This window comes from Podarcis bocagei, assembly GCF_964188305.1.
Source record: "Podarcis bocagei genome assembly, chromosome: 15".
In the NCBI taxonomy this organism is placed as follows: Eukaryota; Metazoa; Chordata; class Lepidosauria; order Squamata; family Lacertidae; genus Podarcis; species Podarcis bocagei.
Genome location: NC_138141.1, coordinates 4,244,924 through 4,266,524, shown reverse-complemented (window position 1 = coordinate 4,266,524; position 21,601 = coordinate 4,244,924). Strand labels below are relative to the sequence as shown.

The following is a 21,601-nucleotide window of genomic DNA, read 5'->3' as shown; positions in this document are numbered from 1 at the left end:
CACGGGTTTGTAGTCCAATTTCAAATTTTCAGGAAGGAATCGGCGCTCTCTGTTCGATGGCGACGCGGCTTCACTCCGCAGGCTGGGTGACGACTCTCAGCACCGCGCTCACACCCGGTGCCGCTCCGTAGCCTTTAAAAAGGCTCTTTCACAGTACCGGGGGACGCAAAAGGTGCCCGCCGAGTCTCCTTGCTTGCAGGCTTCAGCGCCTGCAATTTTAGGGGTCCCCCGCTCGCCGTAGCGGGTCAGACCCGAACTTGCGGAGCAGTCCTTCCTCGGAGCTCGAGGCAAGGACCGCCATTAAACACTGGCGCCGACCGGAAGTCCCCCGGATATAAGAAATCTCTAAAGGCTTTAAGAAATAATTATGTCTGCACTGCTATGACATTTCTGAGCCTCTAGAACCCGAGGTAAAGTTTCTTGGGCCACAGCTTGAGACAGATCTGCTATGCCTCATACTCCTGATCGTATCACATGCAAAGGGGCATTCAAAGTCACTCTTCTTCCATGGATCTGGAGAAACCAGAAGTTCCCATGAGGCTGAAGTTGGTTCAGGAACAGACAACACATTTTACTCATCCTTCTCTGAAATGTATTTGGCATCTTATGACAGAATTGCAATACCCCTACATTAATCAGTGGGAGAAAAAATGTACACCTGGATGGTACAGAAGATTGGGGGTTGAGAATCGGGAAGGAGTGGAAAGGAATTGTCATGGATAATCAAATTACTCCCAGACTCTTGCATTTATATTCACAGACAAGAAGCATCTATCCTTACCTTTTACAGGATACCCACTACATGTTGCACTACAACAGCCATGGGGTAAGAACAAGATTGAGGTTCCAATGTATTTTAATGACACATTATGAAAATGAAAACTTTACTTCTACAAAAATTTGTTGCACACTTCAAACATAATAAAATCATTTCAGGTGGACATTTTTCTACTTCATGTTTGCGAACAGGAATCAATTTCTACTAAGCCTTTTAAAGTCAAAAAATTAAGCTTATATAGGTTTATATTCTTAATTGTAATAATAATGTACAATACAAGAAGAGACACTCCTATGCATAGGTAAAAACACACACAACAGCACAATAAAGAATTCTTAATATTTTGAAGCATTACATTCTATTTTACAACAAATTCCAATCTATAGCAAAATACAATCCTCCACACAGAAATAACTTTGTCAGGTTTATGTATGGAAAATGAGAAGCATCTGTACAAGACCACATGGGAAGAACAAGAACTGTGACATTGTTCCATGGAAACTACATGAAATAGTGACAGAGTGAATTAAACCATGTACTTATATTTCTCCCATGGAAATCAAAGGGGCTTGAACAGACTTCAAGCTGGTTGGATTAGACAATGTAGCAAATTAGTTACAACTAATTTCCATTAATTTTAAAAGAACTAAAGTGAATACTAATTTAAAATGGATCAGGCCCATAGCATTTTATTTTTTAAAATGTTTCTGACGTGTCTTAAAGATCGAGCTATATAGTACACAAAACAAAAGGCGATCTTATAAAATATGCTCATTTGTAAGTTATGCCATACTGCCCTCTTCTGATACACACAGGATACGGTCTCTGAAAAGAGAAAATGTGATACATTATCATTACTTTGTTTCTAGAAAGAAACAAGATGCCCATTTGAAAGTTTAAAAATGCTACAGAAGAATAAAATATACGGAATGAAAATTTGGAAAAACCAAGGAGTCAAGCCATTAGAAAGGGCAATGGGATTCAACTATATAGGATGCTGAGTCTTTTCAGCTTTCTTGTTATCCTTGGCTAGCAGGGGTTACAAGGAACTATTCTCTCGTGAGCTGTCAGATGTTGTCACAAAAACCAGTAAGGCAAAAGACACAAAACTGACTAACGCACTCCTAGACAATGATGAAACTGACAAGCAGAGGGTCCTTATGAAGGACTGGACATCAGCACTCCTGGTAAAAGTGAAGGTATTTGCAGAGCTATTCGCTGACAGCACAAATACAGCTTGGAGAGCACTGTAATTACGTCGGGAGAGATCAGATTATGAATGGAGCAAGGTTTGGAAGAAACTCCCTGTGAAGTCAGTATCTGTTTGAATTCAAGAGGCCACACTTAAGGTTTTATTTAGGTGGCAATGGAAAGCTTTCCCACTTGGTGAGCATGGGACTCTTTTATATCTATTGTGCGAGTGTGCCTTAGGAAGGATCCATCCAAAATGGAATAAATGAAAAAGGCTTGGGATATAGTGTTCTCTGAGTATTTAACAAAACATAGGAATGTGGTTAGAGGACAGGTTAAACATGATCAATTTGTTATCACCCAATTTCCTTTTATCAGACAAATAATGGGTCCATCAGTTAAAGTGGTGCTGTAGAGGGGGAAATCTTTGGGAAAAGACAGGAGTTAAACTCTACACAAATCTGGAGCGGAGCCCCTAAGACAGTTGGATGGCACATTGTATGCCTCCTTCCAGTAGCTACTGCAGCCATTTGCCAAAAGGCCTAGGAGCCGCTCCTGGAGCATAGATGGCCACAAGAGTGAGCAGGTCTCCTGCTTCACATACCTGGGGGGTAGTCTTCCATTTTGGGGACTATGCTGCTGAAATTGCTCAGAGTTCATCAGAAATTCTTAATTTTTTTAAAAAACAAGAGGTGGTCATTATATACCAGCAGCACTTAAATTCTTTGAAGCCAAGCCAATAGCACAACTTCTCCATGGTGCCCAGTTGGGTCCCTTTTCCAATTCTGCACCACTAGAACTTGTGCAATCCAAATCTCTAAGGTCAGTCCTTCAAGTCCCAAAATGAGTTTCTAATGCTACTCTGAGACTAGAGACAGGCTTCACAAAAGTGGAGGCTAGGGTGTGGGTGACCATACTCAATTATTGGCTTAAACTATCTTTGTTTTCCTGTGGCCTTGCCCCACTAACTATGAACGATGACTTTCAATCCACGTGGAAATAGGCAGTGGCAACTAAAATCTTTTATATATCAACCTTTTATGCTCTTCCACACCCACCCAATGCTCCTATCCCTTTTTATAGTTTCTTTTAGCTGCTTCTAAATTTATAGACTTTTATATTCACCTTCTATTTTAATACCTTTTACCTTTCCAAAACGCTTTTCAGATTTTAAATGACTGTATCCCACCCTTTTATGATGTTCGATGACCGTAATACAGATTTGGATTGTAAATACAATGAAGCTTAAGTTCACTAGCCCTCCCAATGCCTTCTTAGCCTACAACTCAGTCCACTAATGCTTGGCAGTAACCTCAATTAAACACAGCAGGAGTAAACATGAATATGATTGCACTGTAAATGTCATAAATGAAACTATGTTGGTTTCAACGCTTCCATCATCATCTACCATCACTAGCCAAGGAGGTCAGCTTTCTGGCTGTGCTCCAGTGTGCAGTCTGAAATTTAGGGATTCCAAAAGCCAACAGTGGGTGGGGTTTACAAGCTTTATGCTGTCATAAACCATCTCTTTATATTTCCAATTACTTCTGAAAAGAACCTCCATCATTTGAATTTCCCTATTTTTGATTTTACATCAACCCACCTCCCTCAAAGTTCTCTATCATAGTTTTTAAATTGTATTTATATTAGGTTCATTTATAGTAATTTATCACATTATAATTTGAACTATATGGAAAGCTAATTGTAATGCACTATAAAAAATAAAAGCAAGAAAATACAATTAAATATATTATAGCATCTAGCATAGTGCATTAGAATTGCTACAACTGGCAGAAAAATTGGTAAGTGGTCCACGAAGACCATCAGCAGTTTTCAAGTGGTCCATGGGCAAAAAGTTTGGGAACCACTGATGTAAATCAACCAGCACATATAAACACTGTTTTAGCTTATATTCACTGAAGTGAAATCATAAATGTTCACCTTTCTAAAGGCACTTTAGTTTGACTCTCAAATAATTTTCTGATTTATGAGATCCTTTTGGTAGCAGCGATCACTTTTGTAGCCAAGGCTTCTTCTTCTGTTTCTCTGGTTGTACAAGGTGGCATTTTGGTTTTCTTCAAGACTCGGCACACTGATGCTCTTCCTCCTGGATTCAGAAGGGCCCATTGCAACAGGGGTTTTCTTCTGCCCTTCCTTCATTGGCAAGAGCATTTGGTCCCTAATCCCTTGCTTTGGATGAAGTGGCTCCACTTCTGGACAACGGGAGGTGGACTTTCGTTTCTGGGCTTTGCCAGCAGAACCCAGGATAGCTTGGCCTAGGACATTATCATCAGGCATCTGAATCCAGGCAAGCCCATCATTTTCCGCATCTTTAAGCAGTCTCATGCTACGTCTCACCCTTTTTTTATTACTTCTGGTTACACTCCTGAAAGATTCCTCTATAGAACACTGTAAATTATCTAGGAGTTCAGAGTCATTTACTGTCCAAGGAGGCAGTTTGTTCACATTATCTCTAGGAACACTGGGATTGTTTCCAGGTGTTTTAGACTCAAAATCCTCAACACTTGGAGAATAGCAGCTCTTTGGTTTCTCAGGAGAGCTCTTTTCAAGTGGGTTCCAAGGAAGAGTATCTTTCGTATCATTTGTAGCCGTGTCAAGAAGCTGCGAGGATGAGCCAGATATATTAATAGGTGAAGCATCTTCTGTCACAAGATTGAGGCTGGAAGGTAGACAGCTGTTGTCCTTACTACTACTATCTTGTATGTTAGGTTGATTTTCTGCATTCAGGACACTAGAGCTGGAATCATCTAAGATAAATAAAGTTTCAATTAGAGAAGAAACTTGTTTCTGTTTTAATCGTCAGGTGTAAGGCAAAGACATAATACCAAACGGCTAAGAATACATAAAGTACGGTTAAGGGATCGTTTGGCATGAGAAATCACAGGCATAGTTTTGCACTGCCTCTGGAGGTGATTGCACAAAACCATGCAGTTTTAAACTATGGACAGCACAAACAGTAGCTCTGCATGATGTCTGAACAGTAAAGCGCTTTTCACAGATCTTACTATTTTGAAGCCAGTGATAATGCATTTTGTTCTAATGTTCATGAAATGAAGTACTAACAAGAATTTTTTCAATGCGTTATTTCTATCATGCAACAGCAAGTTATCACTCTGCTTTAGAACACATTTTTAAAAGAAAAGCCTGACTAGCTTTTCAGGTACCTTTTAACTGAATAACTTTTCAAAGAAATGCCTGCAGCAAATGATATTATAGTCTGAAGTCTTGTTTATTCTGTTATATTTTGCTCCAAGAAAATCCTAAATAGGATTATCCTAAATAGAACCCAGTAAGGCAGACATGTCTATACAATATAAATAATGTGATCCCATTGAAATCCCAAGATGAAATTTTGCAGGTAGCTCTTAGAAATATTAAATAATCAACACAATTTTTGAACTTTCTAAACATATTTTTAATTCACTTTTTTAAAATTTCAATTTTGTAACTTACATTTAAAATTTAAAGTAAGTCCATCATGTTACATATCATCCCAATCCAATCCATATCATATTAAAGCCCATGAAGTTCTGAAGAGATTGGTGTTTTTAGTTTTGATGTATCTCAATTCTGGGCTGAGCTTTAAGGTTTTGTGTAGTTTGGTAAGGCCAAAGTTGTCAATTTTTTGACATTTCAAACCCTCATTAACTCACAAACAGGATGCGATAAAAAATAAAATTTTAGATTTAAATTAGTTCTGATCATTCAACAAGTGTACAAAATATTAAGAAAATTGGATGACATGAGATAAAAAAGTTGGATCACTTGATATGAAATGACCTGAAAGTAAACAGTGGCCAATTTGTGTAGGATTTATTTTTGGTCTTCCAAAAGACTTCCAACTTCTCTCCTGAAATATTCTCTTTGACCAATTTCTCTGCTTACCCTACCTCTTACTTAGCTGCTTTGATGCCACAGAAAAGGACCAGGCTATTAAATGCTAAACGAGACTTTAGATTCAAATGTCAAGGTCTGCTAGTAATTTTTGGCCTAACCATTAAGAAGATTTTAAGTGACACCTTCAGCAGACTGAGCCGTTTCAGAACCTGCTGATGGAAACAAAAAACCCTGCTGACAGCATGCAAAACTAATTAAAATGAACTATAAATCAGCTACTAATTACAGAAAACAGAAAAGCAAACAACAGTTTTACATACCGAAGATAGAAACTTCTGACTTTGGTGTGCTTTGATAAGATGACATAAAAGAGAAATCTTCTGTCATCTCCGGAATTGGGCTCAAGAGAGGTTTCTTTGAAACAGTTTGTCGCTCCCCATACAATGCTTTTTCCTTCTTTTTCCTTCTTCTCCTCTTTCCAAAAACCTTGCTTCTGACAGCCTGGTGATATTTAGAAGACACAATGGAACACTCCTTCTCCTGACAGAGAATCATTCACCTTTAACTTTAAGGGACGTGGGTGTGCTGTGGTCTAAACCCATGAGTCTCCTGGGCTTAACGATCAGAAGGTTGGCAGTTTGAATCCCCGAGACGGGGTGAGCTCCCATTGCTCTGTCCCAGCTCCTGCCAACCTAGCAGTTTGAAAGTGGTGGGAAGGTAAACAGCGTTTCCGTGGGCTGCGCTGGTTTTGGTATTCCGTTGCGCCAGAATCGGCTTAGTCATGCTGGCCACATGACCGGGAAAAACTGTCTGAGGACCAATGCCAACTCCCTCGGCCTGTAAAGCGAGAAGAGCTCCGCAACCCCAGAGTCGTCTGCGACTGGACTTAAGTGTCAGAGGTCCTTTACCTTTTAGCGTACTAGTGAGAACTACACTGAACAAGGGTCAACAACATAGAACCCATGAAAATAATTAATAACCATGACACTGAAAATAAAATAACTACCCTTGGAAAGTGAACAATAACATTTGAAAATTCTGCTAGAAGCTAGGCTTCTAATTTTTTTGCTGGGCCACATGCAAGCTGAGCAAACTCCCTTTCCAACATTAATCCTGATTGGATACCAGCTTCCCTCCCTTCCATTCAGAAAGGGTACAGGAGAGAAGAGGGGACAGTGGTGACTAAGTGCACAGTGGCTAAAACATTTTCTTGTTTTCTTTGTGTGTGTAGGAGAATACTGAGAAACACTGGGCTCACGCCTTCACAGCTGGGCTAGGATTCCACCAATGCAAGGAATGCTGCTTATAGGACACAATTACAGTAAGTGGCTTAAAAGTCTGTTTTTAAAAACAAACAATCTGTAGCCTATTTTTAAAGCATACAGGAGCAGTTAGTTTTAAACCTGTGTAACTTACTGTTCTCTTTTCAGCCGATTTTGTTGCCGCTTCTGCCTTTTGGAATTTGGTGGATTTTGGGAGGGGTTTTTTTGTAGGGTTAAGAGCCATTTCTTCTGCTTTGTTGATAGACTGGAAGGAAACACCAATTTTAAAAAGTCAAGAGGCTGCTATACTACAAAAATTACATAGGGCAATGTGTATTTAAAAAATGCAAAGAAGTATTATGCGGCTACAAAACTTAAAAGAAAATTTTCATTTTCTTAAAAGATAATTTTCTCTGCCAGTTTTTTTAAATTATGCAAGAGATAATAATTTATTACAAATTCTAAAAGTAACTAACATGTACAAAATAGCTGATGGAGGACTGAAAAACATTTCTCTGTAAATTCACAGGTGTGAGTATATCAAATCTAAACGAAGTGCCTTACACATATTTCTCTATGTATACATTTCTAAACTGTTCAACATTAAAATATACCTGAGTGATGTATGATATACAACAAATTATGAAATCATCAAGCACATACTAAAAAAGCAATATATTCACTTACTGCAATGTTAGTTCTTAAGAAAGAGTAACTCTCATAAAGGAATAAACCCACCTTCCTTTTAGCAGATGACCTGGTGGTTCTAGTGGAAGTTGCCTGGAATGCCGGAGAACTATTTTTTGTTTCTAAAAATGAGAAAAAGACTCAAATTACATCTGCAGGCTTGACACTATAGCTCAGCCACACTGATAGCTTGCTGCATATGCAGCAATGGGCTCCTTCCAAAAGTTTTAAGCAGTAATTCAAACCTTTTCCGTTAGAATCCTTCCAGTGCTCATGCATTTATTATACAGAAGGACTGTGTGCTTAGGCATTTATTTTCTACTGAAAATATCCCAAGTCTATATCAACACAGTAATATACACTCAGGAAGTGTTGCATTTAATATTGGTGGGTCAGAACTAACTGGTGATCTCCAGTGTTTATCAGACTCAAGAGCAGATAAAATGAAATCAATTAATTTCAGTGGATCCATTCTGAGTATGATTTAGTTAGATATTCCCAATAATCTGGAAGCCTCACATTGTTTTTTAGTTTACCATTTATTGTCAAGACTGTCATGGTGTGGAAAATGCTTCACCCTAGTTGTGTCCCACACCCCATCAGTAATATCTGTAAATGGAAACCTCAGGAACCTATCAAATTACATAATTCCTTCACACAACAGTATTGCTCCTCTCTGTGAGCCAGCAACACGGCATCATATTTAACATTCTGCTGTAACACAAAACCACAGAGTGGCAACTCTTAAATTTCAGTGGTAATGTGTAATACATGAATTAACTCATGATGGTGAATAATTCAACTGTAAGAATACAGGAACAGAACTTCACCTTCCAGATCAGAGTTTACAGCATATTCAGAAGTGGATACATCAGGTGATTGTTGAAGAAGCTCCTGTAGTACAAAAGTAAAATTACAAACATACTTTACAATAAAATGCAAATGTGTACAGTGCTAAATATGGCAAGAGAAGGGTTAATCCAGATGGATATCTGAACATTCCTGCTTCAAATATATAAAAATGGCACAAAACAAAATTCTAAGACAGTCTCATTCAGACTGCATGTCAAACAGTGGCTTGCACTAATGGTAGTGTAGAATTCAAATTATGGTTTGAGCATTCAAATGATCAGGTAAGTCATGGTCTAGAGTTGCTTGTTCACTTTTGAACCAAGTCTACTCAGCTGTAAAATGCAAGGGCTTTTGAAGTGCAGCAATTGCTGTAGCTGTTTCCTCAATTCTGACAACAGATGAAACATGCTTTCAGATTCTGATATGCCAGCTGACTGCAAGCCCTGGTTTGTCAATCATACAAAACATAGAAAACCTTCATAAAACATGGCTTGGCATATTGTCCAATGCCCTACCTTCTGCAATCACCCCAATGTGAAATCAGGAGGTTCTCAAAGAGGATATAAGAATTTCCAGTGAACATTAACTGAGTAAATTTATGATTAGGGAAAATCCAAGCACATAAACTGAAGAACTCATAACAGTGTGAAGCCAACTTACATCAACATAATCAAAGTTTGGCTGGGACGAGGGCTGCTTGTCAGGGCTTATAATAGAACTTTTTTCTCTTGAACCTGATGCACTGAACATGGCTTCTCTTCGTCTACGTAACGGACGATCTACAGAAAAGTGTCAAATACGTCAGATTCTAGATCATTGCTGCATACCTTCATTTCAGCTATTGGTCCGGTACTTCTTTCTGTAATATTACTTGTACAAGATGAACGTTCAAGCTGTGTTGACAGATTCCTAAATAGTTTCATGCAACCAAGTTCAATTCATGTCTAAGGACTTAGGAATAAGTTTGAGTTCATGGTAGAGGGGTGGGAAGAGAGAAAGCATTTCAAACCTATTTGCAGTGTTTCAAAGTTTTTGCAATCTGGGAGCACTTCACTTCCTTCCTCCGTCCTTTTATCAAGATGTCCCTATAAAAGAGTAGTGTTATCAATCTTCAGCTGCTGAATGGGTTTTCGTAGGTGGTCTGTTCTGTTTATGAAATCTAAACAAATGTTGACTTTCAAATATGTTTAGGTTTTCCCAATTATAATGATTTTGCTACACACACAAAGCTTATACTACACAAATGATGGTCATATAACCAACCTTCATGTCTTCTGTGAACGTAGTTACTGGTGTTTTCTTCAAAGCAGAATGAAGAGAATTAGAAGGTAATTGTTCTTTTCGTATGGGGGTAATGGGTGGCTTGTTTCCATCAAATATTTCCAAGCTCCATTTTTCTGCAAATCTAACTTTCTTACAGCTTTGATTAGATGTAGGATTGCTGCTTAATTCTGCACAGGTAGTTTAAAAAAAAAGTGGGGAGGAGATGAGTAAGCTACAAACTATTTGTATTGCTAAAATATATTCAATAATTCTACTGTGTACATGTGTATGTGGCCATGTGAAAAATTCTCTCTAGGCTATACTAGTAGAACATTGGGCGGGGGGAAAGAGCATGTTTCTTACAAATCTAGTAATATCACATTTGAGTCAGCAGCAACACTGAAGTAGTATTTTCATGAAAGGCTACCCAACCCACACCAAAGGATCTTTCTTCACAGCAGTGAAATTGACAAGTTTGATTTTGGTTCAGGGGGACGATATAGATCCAATTCTATGCTTGCCAGAAAGACTTTCCAAGGGGTGTGTGGCAGCATTAAGCCAATGATTTTTCAAGGCCTACTATGTACAGTATTGCTAAAATATTGTGAGCATTTGTTATGTGCTACAATGGCCTACAATTTTCTTGTGTACTTCCCTATTTTATAAAGAATTAAGCCTGCAATCCTATACATTTAAGTGTCACTGAACTAAATGAGACTTTCTTTCCATGCACAAGGGAGCAAGGAAAGATAACTGATTTTTACTTTATCAAGAACAACCTTTTTTTTAATGTGAAAACAATACTTAGTGACTTATGATTTTAGCTGGACTAATTTTAGTTTTCAACTACCAACACTGTATCAGACTATCACAAAACAGATGGGAATCATATGTAAAAACACCCCCCAGTGGCTTTATGTTCCATATTTCAAGAACTTCCCAAATTTTTTATAAAACCATCTATTTGATAAGCATAGTTGTTAAGCATCATTTCCTGGTAAGGTACGCTACTATCTTTCAGAACATCGCTTAATACACTTACTTGCATATTTGATCAGAAATAACAGTTTTAGATTACAATTTAAGAATTACATTCCACCCTTCTTTTTATGATTATGATTATGATTAATCAGGGCAGCTTAAAGTAAGCTATTAAAACTTCCACTGCACTATTGCTATTGTCTTGTACAATCTATATCAAAGTTACGATTTTAGTTCTATTTTCAAACATTACATTCAGAAAGAAAACACTTACACTTTTTTGTTTTAATAAAGCCTTAATAACATGGATGTTAGTACTCACCACACACAGCCTTTGACTTATCTGGAGTTGCTTCCAAAGGGATGCATCCAGATTCCCTAGTATCTGCCTGCAAGACTGGAATAACCTAGGAACGGAAGGGGATATTTAAAATGTCAATTTTTAAAGGACACATCACTTAGTTTACAGAAGCCTCATTGTGTAAACTTGGTTTACCATGCCTCATACTTGGCATTGTTTAGGAATTCTAAGAAACCAAAATCAGGCTTCCCGTTCTGATCTGTGGCAATGGCAACACCCCTCCCACTTGTGGGAGAGATTCTGGCACAGATGGAGGGGAGTAACCTGAGAAACACTGTAGATGACCAAATACTGACAACATTCAAAAGCTTGGGATACAAGGCGCCCAGAGTGGCTGGGGAAATTCAGCCAGATGGGCGGGGTATAAATAAATAATTATTATTAATCATTATTTTTATATTATTTATTATTATCATCATCATCATCATCATCATCATCATACCAAAAAATGCCTTAGAAGGAAAATGGGGGTGAAATGGAGGTGGGACACAGACCATGGAGACTGCTGAGGCATCAACCAAACCACTGGTTTTGTCCAAGCGTGAGCTAGTTTTCAGCAAAACACATCAAAAGCTGGAAGAGGAGTCATGGAGAAGGCATCATTACCTCCACTCCTGTGAAGAATAATGTGCCTTTTATCCAGCTTCAGTAGGGGAGAGGAGCCAGATCTTGCTGCTTTTGTGGAGTCCACAAAAGGAAAAATGCAGAATTTTCATCCTCTCTGGCAAAATTCCACACGAGAGAAACAGATTACAGCTGCTACCGCGGCAAAACCCATGGGACAGAGAAGGTTCCCCAAAATACAGGGTCTCAGAAGCTTCTTCACAGCAAACAAAGAAAACTCTCTCTTTGGCTTTGAGAAAGTAAGAGACAATGCAATTTTTACAAAGCAGCTATCATCTTCTCTGCTCTGAGAAAAATTGTCGTAGAATGGTTTGGAAGAAAACAAGATCTTTTTCTGGCTGGTTTATATTGTGGCTTTCACTCCACCAGAAATTCCAAATTCAGATAACTGGAATTGAAGCTATCAGTATACAAGTTGAAAAAGAACTTCAGAGATAAATGTTTCTATGTACTCTTCAGAGAGAAATGTTTCTAAAAACATCTGGACACTACTCCATAATATTTTCTTCTCTTGTCAGTAGAAGTTCAAAGAAAATACTTATTTCCTAGTATTTTATGGGAAATATTGTGAATAGCCCGAGGCTCTTGATAGTGCTTTCAATTTTATTTATTTAGAACGAGAGACATAGCTAGAGAGGGAATTTAATGTCACCAGTTTCAACACACACACAAACAGAGAGAGAAAGAGAAAGAATACCTTAGAAACAGCAGCAGTGCTGATGATGAGATGTTTCTGTAATGAAGGTACAGTACTGTCGCCTTGAATATCAGCTGGGGTTCTTCCTCTACCGACGGATTTCCAGTGTCGATTTTCCTCAAAATCCTTACATTCTGATAGGCCCACTTTAGATTGCTCATGCAGACTTGTGTCAGTTTTCAAAGCTGCATTTAATTCATTTATATTATTTCTTTAAAAGCATTTGTATACCGTTTTCTAGGTATATACCATATTTTTCCGTGTATAACACGCTCCCGTGTATAAGATGCCCCCTATTCTTTGGCACTCAAAATTAAGAAAATACACTCAGCACTATCTGTGTATAAGGCGACCCCAATTTTTAAACATTAACATAAAAAACCTAGTCTTATAAACGAAAAAGTACAGTAACCTCCCAAAGTGGTTTATAAGATTTCTAGCAGTTATTTCTAGCAGATGAGATAAAATATTGATGAAGACACTAGATACATCCTACTGAAAACTATCTAAAAAGTACCGTATTAGCCTGAATATAAACCTCATTCCCCCCTCCCCCAATTCCGACAATGAAAAGCTAAAGTGCGACTTAAATTTGTGACCGTACAAAAATTGGCTTTTATGATATCGCTGCTGAAACACATACGGTAAAAAAAAAGGGGGAGCAATGTTTTCTTGCTGATTTGTGAGCTTGAGACTGTTCATTTGCCATTTACGGGTGTGCGCGCCTGTGAAATTGTAGCAATTGAAGAGCAATTTGCGATTTTAATGACTGTACAGTAACTTTTGTAGGCTTGCAAGATCAAAGGCTTAAATTGGCTTGGAGTTACAATTACAGTGGTGCCTCGCAAGGCAAAATTAATCCGTTCCGCGAGTCTCTTCGTCTTGCGGTTTTTTCGTCTTGCAAAGCACGGCTATTAGCGGCTTTAAGAAAAAGGAAACAAACTCGCAAGACGTTTCGTCTTGCGAAGCAAGCCCATAGGGAAATTCATCTTGCGGAACGACTCAAAAAACGGAAAACTCTTTCGTCTCGCGAGGCATTAGTCTTGCGAGGTACCACTGTACAGTGGTACCTCGGGTTAAGTACTTAATTCATTCTGGAGGTCCATTCTTAACCTAAAACTGTTCTTAACCTGAAGCACTTTAGCTAATGGGGCCTCCTGCTGCCGCAGCGTTGCCGGAACATGATTTCTGTTCTCATCCTGAAGCAAAATTCTTAACCTGAAGCACTATTTCTGGGTTAATGGAGTCTGTAACGTGAAGCGTATGTAACCCGAGGTACCACTGTATACCAACCACAGTGATTTTCAGCCTGTAACCCAATTTTAAGGGAGCAGCTTATATTCAGGTATTGTCTTTTTTTCTTTTTCCCCTTTTAGTTTTTAAGGTGCGGCTTATTTGCAGGTGTGGCTTATATTCAGGCCAATATGGTATTCGGTTTGAATTACGGAATTTAAGTTGCTTTCTTGGACTTGTTTGTTACGTTCAATAGCAAATACACATAATATAGGCTGAGCTTTGATTTTCCTTACTTACAGCTGCCAGCTATATGGATTGCACTCTCCTTGGATTCCTCAAGTGGTTTAAAGGAAAACTGGAAGGCAGCTATCTTGTCCTTTAGCCAAGTGTTTCGACATTGAAGAGGACTAGCCTGTTCAAAGATACCAGAAAAAAATTCCAAACTATTTCACCATAAAAACAAATGACTGTCTCACAGAACAGCCTTGCTTTCCTTCCATATCAATCATAAAGGAAATGTCAAGTTTAATTGCACCTAAATTATATTTCCTACATTGATTACCAGTTCTGACAATCCAAATGTTTTTATCATGTTGCACATGAAGTGTACTTTGCACATTGTTTTCACTGTACTTGTTTTATAATTTTTAAAGTGAATGTATTTTAAGAAATGGTTATTCAATTATGGCTTCCACCTGAAGAAGGGCTTGTGTCTCTCATTTGTAACCACCCATGCAATTTAACCCAATTTCCTCTGTCACCCCCCTCCAAAAAATAAAACTAATTTAGCATAGCAAATCATAATTTAATTTTGTTGTGCTTCGTTATATCTGACCTGGATATGGTCACTTTTTATTCTCAGATTTTTAAAATCTCTTTGTTTAAACCCATAGGCCACAACAATTCAGTAACATACTTAAAAAATAATAAACATGATTTCCCTACAGGAACACTGACCCTCCCTATGCATTAGTGCAGTGTTTCCCAACCTTTTTTGGGCAACGGCACACCTGTTTAATGAAAAAAATCTCGCGGCACACCACCATTACAGCCCCGTGACGTCAGCGCGCAGCGTCACGCCGGGAGGGACGCACGAAAGTGAAAGTTTTTAATTTTTTCCCCTCCCCCTTGCCGGGGAACCTCCAAGCTTTGGGGGTGGGGGGGGGAGGAGGCAGCAGAGCGAGGGACTGAGGGACGGCGGCAGCTGAGGCGGCGGCGGCTGTTGTGGTGGTGGCGGCGATAGCGGGCGGAGGGGGCGGCGGCGGGAGTTGCTGCTGCTGTTGTTGCTGCTGCTGCCCGGACATGCCGGCCTCCTCCTCCTCCGCTGTCTCGCGCTCCTCCCTTTTGCACGCGCTGCCCCGCCGCTCGGCACCACCACCGCGGAGCCGCCCCCGGCTCGACGTGGATCCTCGCCGCCGCCTCTCACCGCCCGCCTCCCTCCCACGGCACACCAGCCGACGTCTCACGGCACACTAGTGTGCCGCGGAACACCGGTTGGGAAACACTGCATTAGTGTCTCCAAGACTCAAGGTGACAGTGAGGAGTCCAAGCTCAACTTGGACCTGGGAAGGAGGCAGGGGCAGGATGGGTGCTGAGCAAAAGTTTGAGCTGATTATCAAAGCTATGCTTTTGGCCCCTGCTATGGGCATCCATCAAAACTCTATAAAACCCAGCACCCTCTTTGTTTGGTCCCAGAGGCAACATCTACTTCACAACCAATGAGTCTGTAAGGCAGACTTTAGAAATGGATGTACATTCTTTGCAAACATCTGCAATTAACTGCCTCCATGTCCACATTACAAATTACAACACACCTACCAGAGTATCTTGCTTCTTTAGTCTCTTTTGGTGAGCAATGTATTGGATAAGAGAATTATTTTCTGGAGAACCCCGCACTCCAATCGTAGACCGCCGTCTAAATTTTTTTAACAGGTTTTCTGAGTCCCCTAAAACAAAATGTAATCTATATTGAACATTCAATGAATAGAGAAGGAAGTGCAAGTGTCAAGTCAGTGGTTCCCACATCTTTCTGTTCCATAGATCACATAAAAATTGCTGAGGGTCTTGGCAGATAAATTCATGCCCCCCCACCCCGCCGCCTGTTGCAGTAATTTTAATTCCCTATCTTACTTGGTGTCTCTCAACAATATCATGTCAGGGCTGTTGAAGAGGAATGGCTTCTATTGCTTCAAGGGGTGGTCATTCAAGGGAGCACCATGCACCTGATTCTATGCAGAGGTAAGCCTCACCAAAATCAGTGGTAAACATGCATAAGGCTGCAGTCTCGGAAGCTTGATCCCATGCACCTTGGATCAAAAGGTAGTCTGTATTTTATACGGTACTTACTTGCAAGCATTGTGGTTCACAGCCTGGAAAACTTTATTGGTTTTACCCCTACTTACCTGCTGTCTCTCAACAATACCACTCACATTGAGAATTTCCAGGCTGTTGAGGAGGAAAGGAGGCTTCTACTTCTGGGGTGGGGGACATTAAGGATGGAGGGAAGGGAAGGGAAGGAAAGGAAAGGAAGCGTGACGAGTATTAAGAGGGGAATGACAGCACTTGTGATAGAAACAAAGGTCTGTCAAGCCCTCACTTGTCTGACTGGCTCCACACCTGGACAGACCCTTGGCATGCATGCACAAACAGCCAGAGAAAGCACAGGAAAGGCCCTCAGAACTGACATCAATCCTGACAAGAACACTGGCTACCTGCCTTCTGTATCTGGGTAAAATACAGCGAAAGGACAACAGAAATGCTGATTGCTTTGCTATATGGAAGAGAAACAACATATAGTGCAAAGCCCAGGCTTTGATAACAATGGAGCAGCACAGCCACTGTCTCTTCAAAAACACGTCACCAGTATAAAGCTCACAAACCACTGCTTTGGGAACCTCTGCTCCAAGTCTCTCCAAGCAACAATGCCAGTGTACTGTACCTTCATTTCCAGAGCCTCTTAAAAGTTGAAGACTGCCTTATTTACAAGTAAGCAAACATTTTACGCCTTTACATCATCTTTCAAAAAATAAAACAAAAAACCCAGATTTCTTTATTTATATCTCTACTGAAAAAACAGTAGATGAAATAACACATTACAGAAAAAAATGCAAATTTTTACTGGCCTTGGCAGCCATAACAAAACCTGTGATTCTAGATTCAGGTAGGTAGCCATGTTGGTCTGACACTGTTGAAATAAAAAATAAATAAATTGTTCAGTAGCACCTTATAGACCAACTAAGTTTGTTCAGGTATAAGCTTTCGTGTGCATGCACACTTCAGATTAACCTGCGATTATCACTGATACTGCTCTTTTTCTGAAGGGGAGGGCTCTTTCCTATGGTATCACCTTGTGTTTGGAGTACTTCCATAACTCTGTTGTGGGAGAAAATTTCAGTGCAATTACAGGAGTAGGTATCACCTGCAACTGGTAGTGGGAAAGGGGCTTGACCCTGCTCCAAGGTTTAGTGTGGAAAAACAGCAAGAGAATCTTTGAGCACAATTGGCTCAAATTATTTGTTAGATAATGAGTTAAATCATGCTCATCATGGCAGAGAAGGACGCCCACCATGAGATAACAAGTTTGTTTATAGACTCCTGGCACATGTGTGCATGCATGCATACATGAACAGTTTCAAAGAATTTTTGTGACAAATGCCTGTCACCTGAACCTTTTCAGACCCAATACCCATCCTTCAACCTAGACATGCATTTATGGATCAATTTTTTTAAAGCTCTTACCTTATAACTGAATGGTAGCAGTGCTGCTGTTGCAACCAACCTTAGAGCAGATCATGGCAAAAACTGGGTCCTGACCCACCAGAAGACGACCGATGTCCTAACAATTCATGCCTACCATTTACATATTTATTGTAGTGTAAATGATTCAGAATGCTACATGCACAAGGAACATTGCATAAAAATATTTCTCCTCAATCCTTACCTTTATTTTGTTTCGTAAATGACTTTGGTGTGATTCCAAAATCAGCTGCTGTAAGAGCAGAAAAGTCTACAGGAGGTGAAGCATAGCTGCTTGATATTCCATAAGTTGAATCAAAACCATTCTTGTTTGGTGTCAAATAGTCTGTATCCCCCAAGGTGGTGGGGTGATCCTCTACCAGATGGCTTCCTGCATTGCTGTACATGGTAGACATGTCTACTGTTAGAGCATCTGATGAACAACTGTCTGCCTTCTTTGTACTGTCAATGCAGTTTTCAAGCCCCAAATGTAGGTTGGTTTGTACATTAGAACATTCAGAAAGCACCTTCCTATTACTCCGAGTTTCCATTGGAAATGTCTTAACGGCCTTTGATTTATAAGTGATGCAAATCATTCCTTTGCTGGGAACACAGATTCTGTCTCCAAACCACAACTTCTGCACCAAGATACCATTGCAAAGCTGGAGCTCTCCTGTTTTTGAGACAAAAGCAAGATATTAGCCAATTCCATGCTGGAATGAGGACTCAAAATAGTGTCTGATGTGAGAGAGGGCTCAGAGACTGGGGTGGCGGATGAGATTCAGACCTTGATGAGGAACCCCCTACAACAACAGATGTCTCTAGCACAGGGGTGTCAAACTCAAATTCATCAGGGGCCGCATCAGCAGTTTGGTCACCCTCAAAGGGCCGGTTCTATCTGTAGGACTATGTAAAGTGGAGGTTTCCTGTGTAGAACGGCCGGCGCCGCTAGAGGGCAGATGTTCTTTGGCTTGTAGGCTGCCGTGCATGCGCTGAAGAGGCGGCTTTCTTGTGTCAAAAAAAGCGAGAATAAAAGGTGAAGGCTGGCGGCCGGCGGCGGCTACACGGGCCACATGACGAGGTCTGGCGGGCTGGATTCGGCCCGCGGGCCTTGTGTTTGACACCCGTGCTCTAGCAGAACAGCCTCATTCAGTGCCCCAACCCAGTCAAACAAGTACCTGTTTGCTTGCCCAATCCCAGGACTCTTAACTGCTTGTCAAGCACCTGCCCCTCTCTTCAAAAGGAAGGCCTAGCTGTGAGTGTGCCATGTGTTGGATGCTTAGCCATGTATCTTACCTAGTATTTACCTGCTAAATCTTGTAATGTAGTTTGCCTTATATATAGCAATCTGATGTAAGCATTAAAGACTTTGGTAGAACAAGAACTGGAGTTCTTTGTCTGGTGGGTAGGGGTTCAGGATACAGATACATGCATGCCTCTTCAAAAGCCAGTCCAGAATTTAAGGCTTACCCCCAACCAAATGTGAAAAGAATAGTGGCCTTTAAAAATTAAAGCTGTGAATATATGCACACTTCTCCCCCATTGAATGCATAGAGCTCAGAACTAAAACACACATTCAAAGCACACAATCACAATTCCACATGCATATTACTTACACAGAAATAAATCCCACTGACAACCATAAGGTTTACTTCAGAGTGAAGATGCAACCTGCAGGCTTACTTTTCTGGGTGCAAACCCCATTTGAATACTGTGGTAATTACTTCAGAGTAATTACATGCTAACCCTTCATCCCCAAGAAGTGTGGAAAGAAAACCAGCTTCTAATGCATCTGTTAAAAGCTGCAGTACTGAGAGTAAGCCCCACTGAGTTTTCTGAATGCTTTAGTTCATAATAAACCTATGCAGGGCTTATAATACATAACTGCAACCCTTGAATTTTGTTTCCTTGCCAGTAAATTCTACTGAAGATAATGGAAAAATATAGTCAGAAAAATATAGTTATAGATGGGGGGGACCCGCAAAACCCTAGAAATAAATGGTAGGATTTTGATGATTTGGGATGTGAAGGGAGAAATGCAAACTGAAGAGGAATTTCTGGGCTAGCCTAGCCAAAACCTGGCCAAGCTAGGGCCATTAAGAAACAAAACACGGCCACTGAAAATGCAAGAGAACTGTCCCCTGTCCCCCCAAAGTAAGAACAGAGACAGGGGTTGGGAAGGTTGCCAGAGTAACTGTGTGTTTGAGGTGACAGGAAAAGGGAGCTTGGTAGCAAGGGGTTCTGGGAAGGAGAAAGAAGGGCTGGGATCCATATCTATGCAGAGATGCTGCACTGCTGTGGGGTACCAGCCCCTCTTGAAATGCAGACCAAAGATGTAAATAGGTGAATAAACCATATTTCTTAAAGCTACAACAGTCTCTGCCTGAAACTAGGACCAGAGACTCTGGGTGAATGCCTAGAACCCCATGGGCTCTTGCCATCATGCGGCGGAGGCACATAACTTTTGTAACAGTATATTGTTGAATGCCACCCTAATCTCCAAGTAGTGCAAGATTCCAGGCGCTTACCCAGGATTTGATTTCCTCAGAATGTGGGACAGCGAAGACTGTGGTGTCTTTAGGATATATGGTTTATTTACGCACACAGGCGGCAACAATTTTGCATTTGAGTTCTGTTTCTAGCACCCACGTGCACCAACAGTGTGCATGTAAGTGGAGCACAGAACAGTGTCCCCTGCCCCGTTCTGCCGCCTTCTAGGTCCAAACGGACCCACCCATCAGCAATCATGCCTCAGTTGGATGTGCCTAAATGTTTGATGCCTGTACTGTATATATATATACAACCTGAGCCTCCAATGGAGGGGCTGATAGCATTAACACCCTGAGAGGGTCTTGCTTCTCTCACAGCCGCAGCCTTGGATTCCAGCCGAAATCAGGCACAGTGTTGTGTCCCAGCTGCCCAGATCAAAGCCTTGCTTCTAGCTTCTACCTCCCACACCCCTCAATTCTGGCCTTTACTCTTTCTAGCTACCAGCGAGTTGAGGTGGGGAGGCCTGCCCATTTGCTATCTGGCAAAGAGTAACTTCCTTTGTTGCCTTAATGAGAGGGCCATTACCTCCCCAGGAAACTGGAACTGAATCCGTCCTGGATCCAGGAATCAGAAGGGGACTGCCTGTCTCCCCCCAGTCATAACCAGTGCTTTTCTTCTAGAAGACACGGCGCCGGTACTGCATACCACTGAGTACCCCCAGAAAGAAAGGGAAAACGGATCATAACTAGAACTACATATACATACCATGGATCCGCCAAGAAGCAATTCTTCAGGACTATTTTGTTTCTGACCAGATCCCAGAGATCCACCAACCACAGATTCGAATTAAAGAATCGGGAGCCAGGGAATTTTGTTTGCGGGGAGTCTCGCAGGTCTCCTGCACAGAAATCAACTCCTGGTTCCCCCCTTCGCTCGGAGCTATGTAATAGGGGGCAGAAAGTGGGGAGTAGAGAGACTCGTTCAGCTGCTGCAGCCACTGAAACAATTTGGGAATGACGCATCTACTGCAATCACCCAGTGGATCCCGATCACCCCAGTAGATCTCGATCACCCCAGTAGATCTCGATCTTCCTCCCCCCCCTCACACCCCCCGCCAAAATTCAAAAGTACTCAAGGAGCTCCATTTGCAGCACCAGAGCAGAGACGCGTTGCTCCGGATTAATTAACTGGAGAGTTAATAAGGGGCCCCTGCACTTCCCGGCCCCTTTACCTCCACTTCCCCTCAACTGCTGAGCCAGTTCGAGGCAGGCCCAGCTGCCTCAGTGGCGCCTCAGCGGCTCCCCAACGACCGACCTGCTCTTGCCTCGCGCGCCCCATTCAAACCGACGACCAGGGCGAACCACGTATCCCTCCGCCGCCACCACACACTCTCCGGCCCCTTTTCTCTCCCGTCTCGGGTTGCAGCCGCGCTCCAGCCTCAGGCGAGAGGACCTAAAGAGCTGCCTGAGGGTCTCCTCAGCCCACGCAGGCCAGAAACCGGCCGCATCTCTGGAACTATTTTCCGCCCCCCCCCCTCCTGCCGCGCGGCGGAAGCTTTAAACGCTTAGTAAAGTTAATCGTAGAAA

At 41.2% G+C, this 21,601-nt stretch overlaps 1 protein-coding gene across 8 annotated transcripts; it reads right to left on the bottom strand.

The window, feature by feature from the left end:
- Positions 1 to 1,447: 1,447 nt before the first annotated feature.
- CDCA2 (cell division cycle associated 2) lies at positions 1,448 to 21,561 on the bottom strand. Of its 8 annotated transcripts, none has more exons than XM_081171640.1 (16): positions 21,247 to 21,561; positions 20,781 to 20,954; positions 17,731 to 18,198; positions 15,609 to 15,736; positions 14,088 to 14,202; positions 12,555 to 12,739; positions 11,195 to 11,279; positions 9,892 to 10,079; positions 9,638 to 9,713; positions 9,289 to 9,407; positions 8,607 to 8,670; positions 7,833 to 7,898; positions 7,244 to 7,356; positions 6,148 to 6,328; positions 3,911 to 4,737; positions 1,448 to 1,603 (listed from the first exon to the last, which is right to left on the bottom strand). In XM_081171640.1, exons 3-15 carry the CDS (start codon positions 18,119 to 18,121, stop codon positions 3,938 to 3,940), a joined length of 2,511 nt encoding a protein of 836 aa, XP_081027766.1. In that variant the 5' UTR covers positions 18,122 to 18,198; positions 20,781 to 20,954; positions 21,247 to 21,561; the 3' UTR covers positions 1,448 to 1,603; positions 3,911 to 3,937. The 8 variants fall into 8 exon arrangements, with proteins under 8 accessions (XP_081027766.1, XP_081027759.1, XP_081027760.1 ...); XM_081171633.1 differs by having other exon boundaries at positions 7,244 to 7,354; positions 7,828 to 7,898; positions 21,247 to 21,560; XM_081171634.1 differs by having other exon boundaries at positions 7,244 to 7,354; positions 7,828 to 7,898; positions 20,828 to 20,954; positions 21,247 to 21,560.
- Between the last annotated feature and the right edge of the window lie 40 nt (positions 21,562 to 21,601).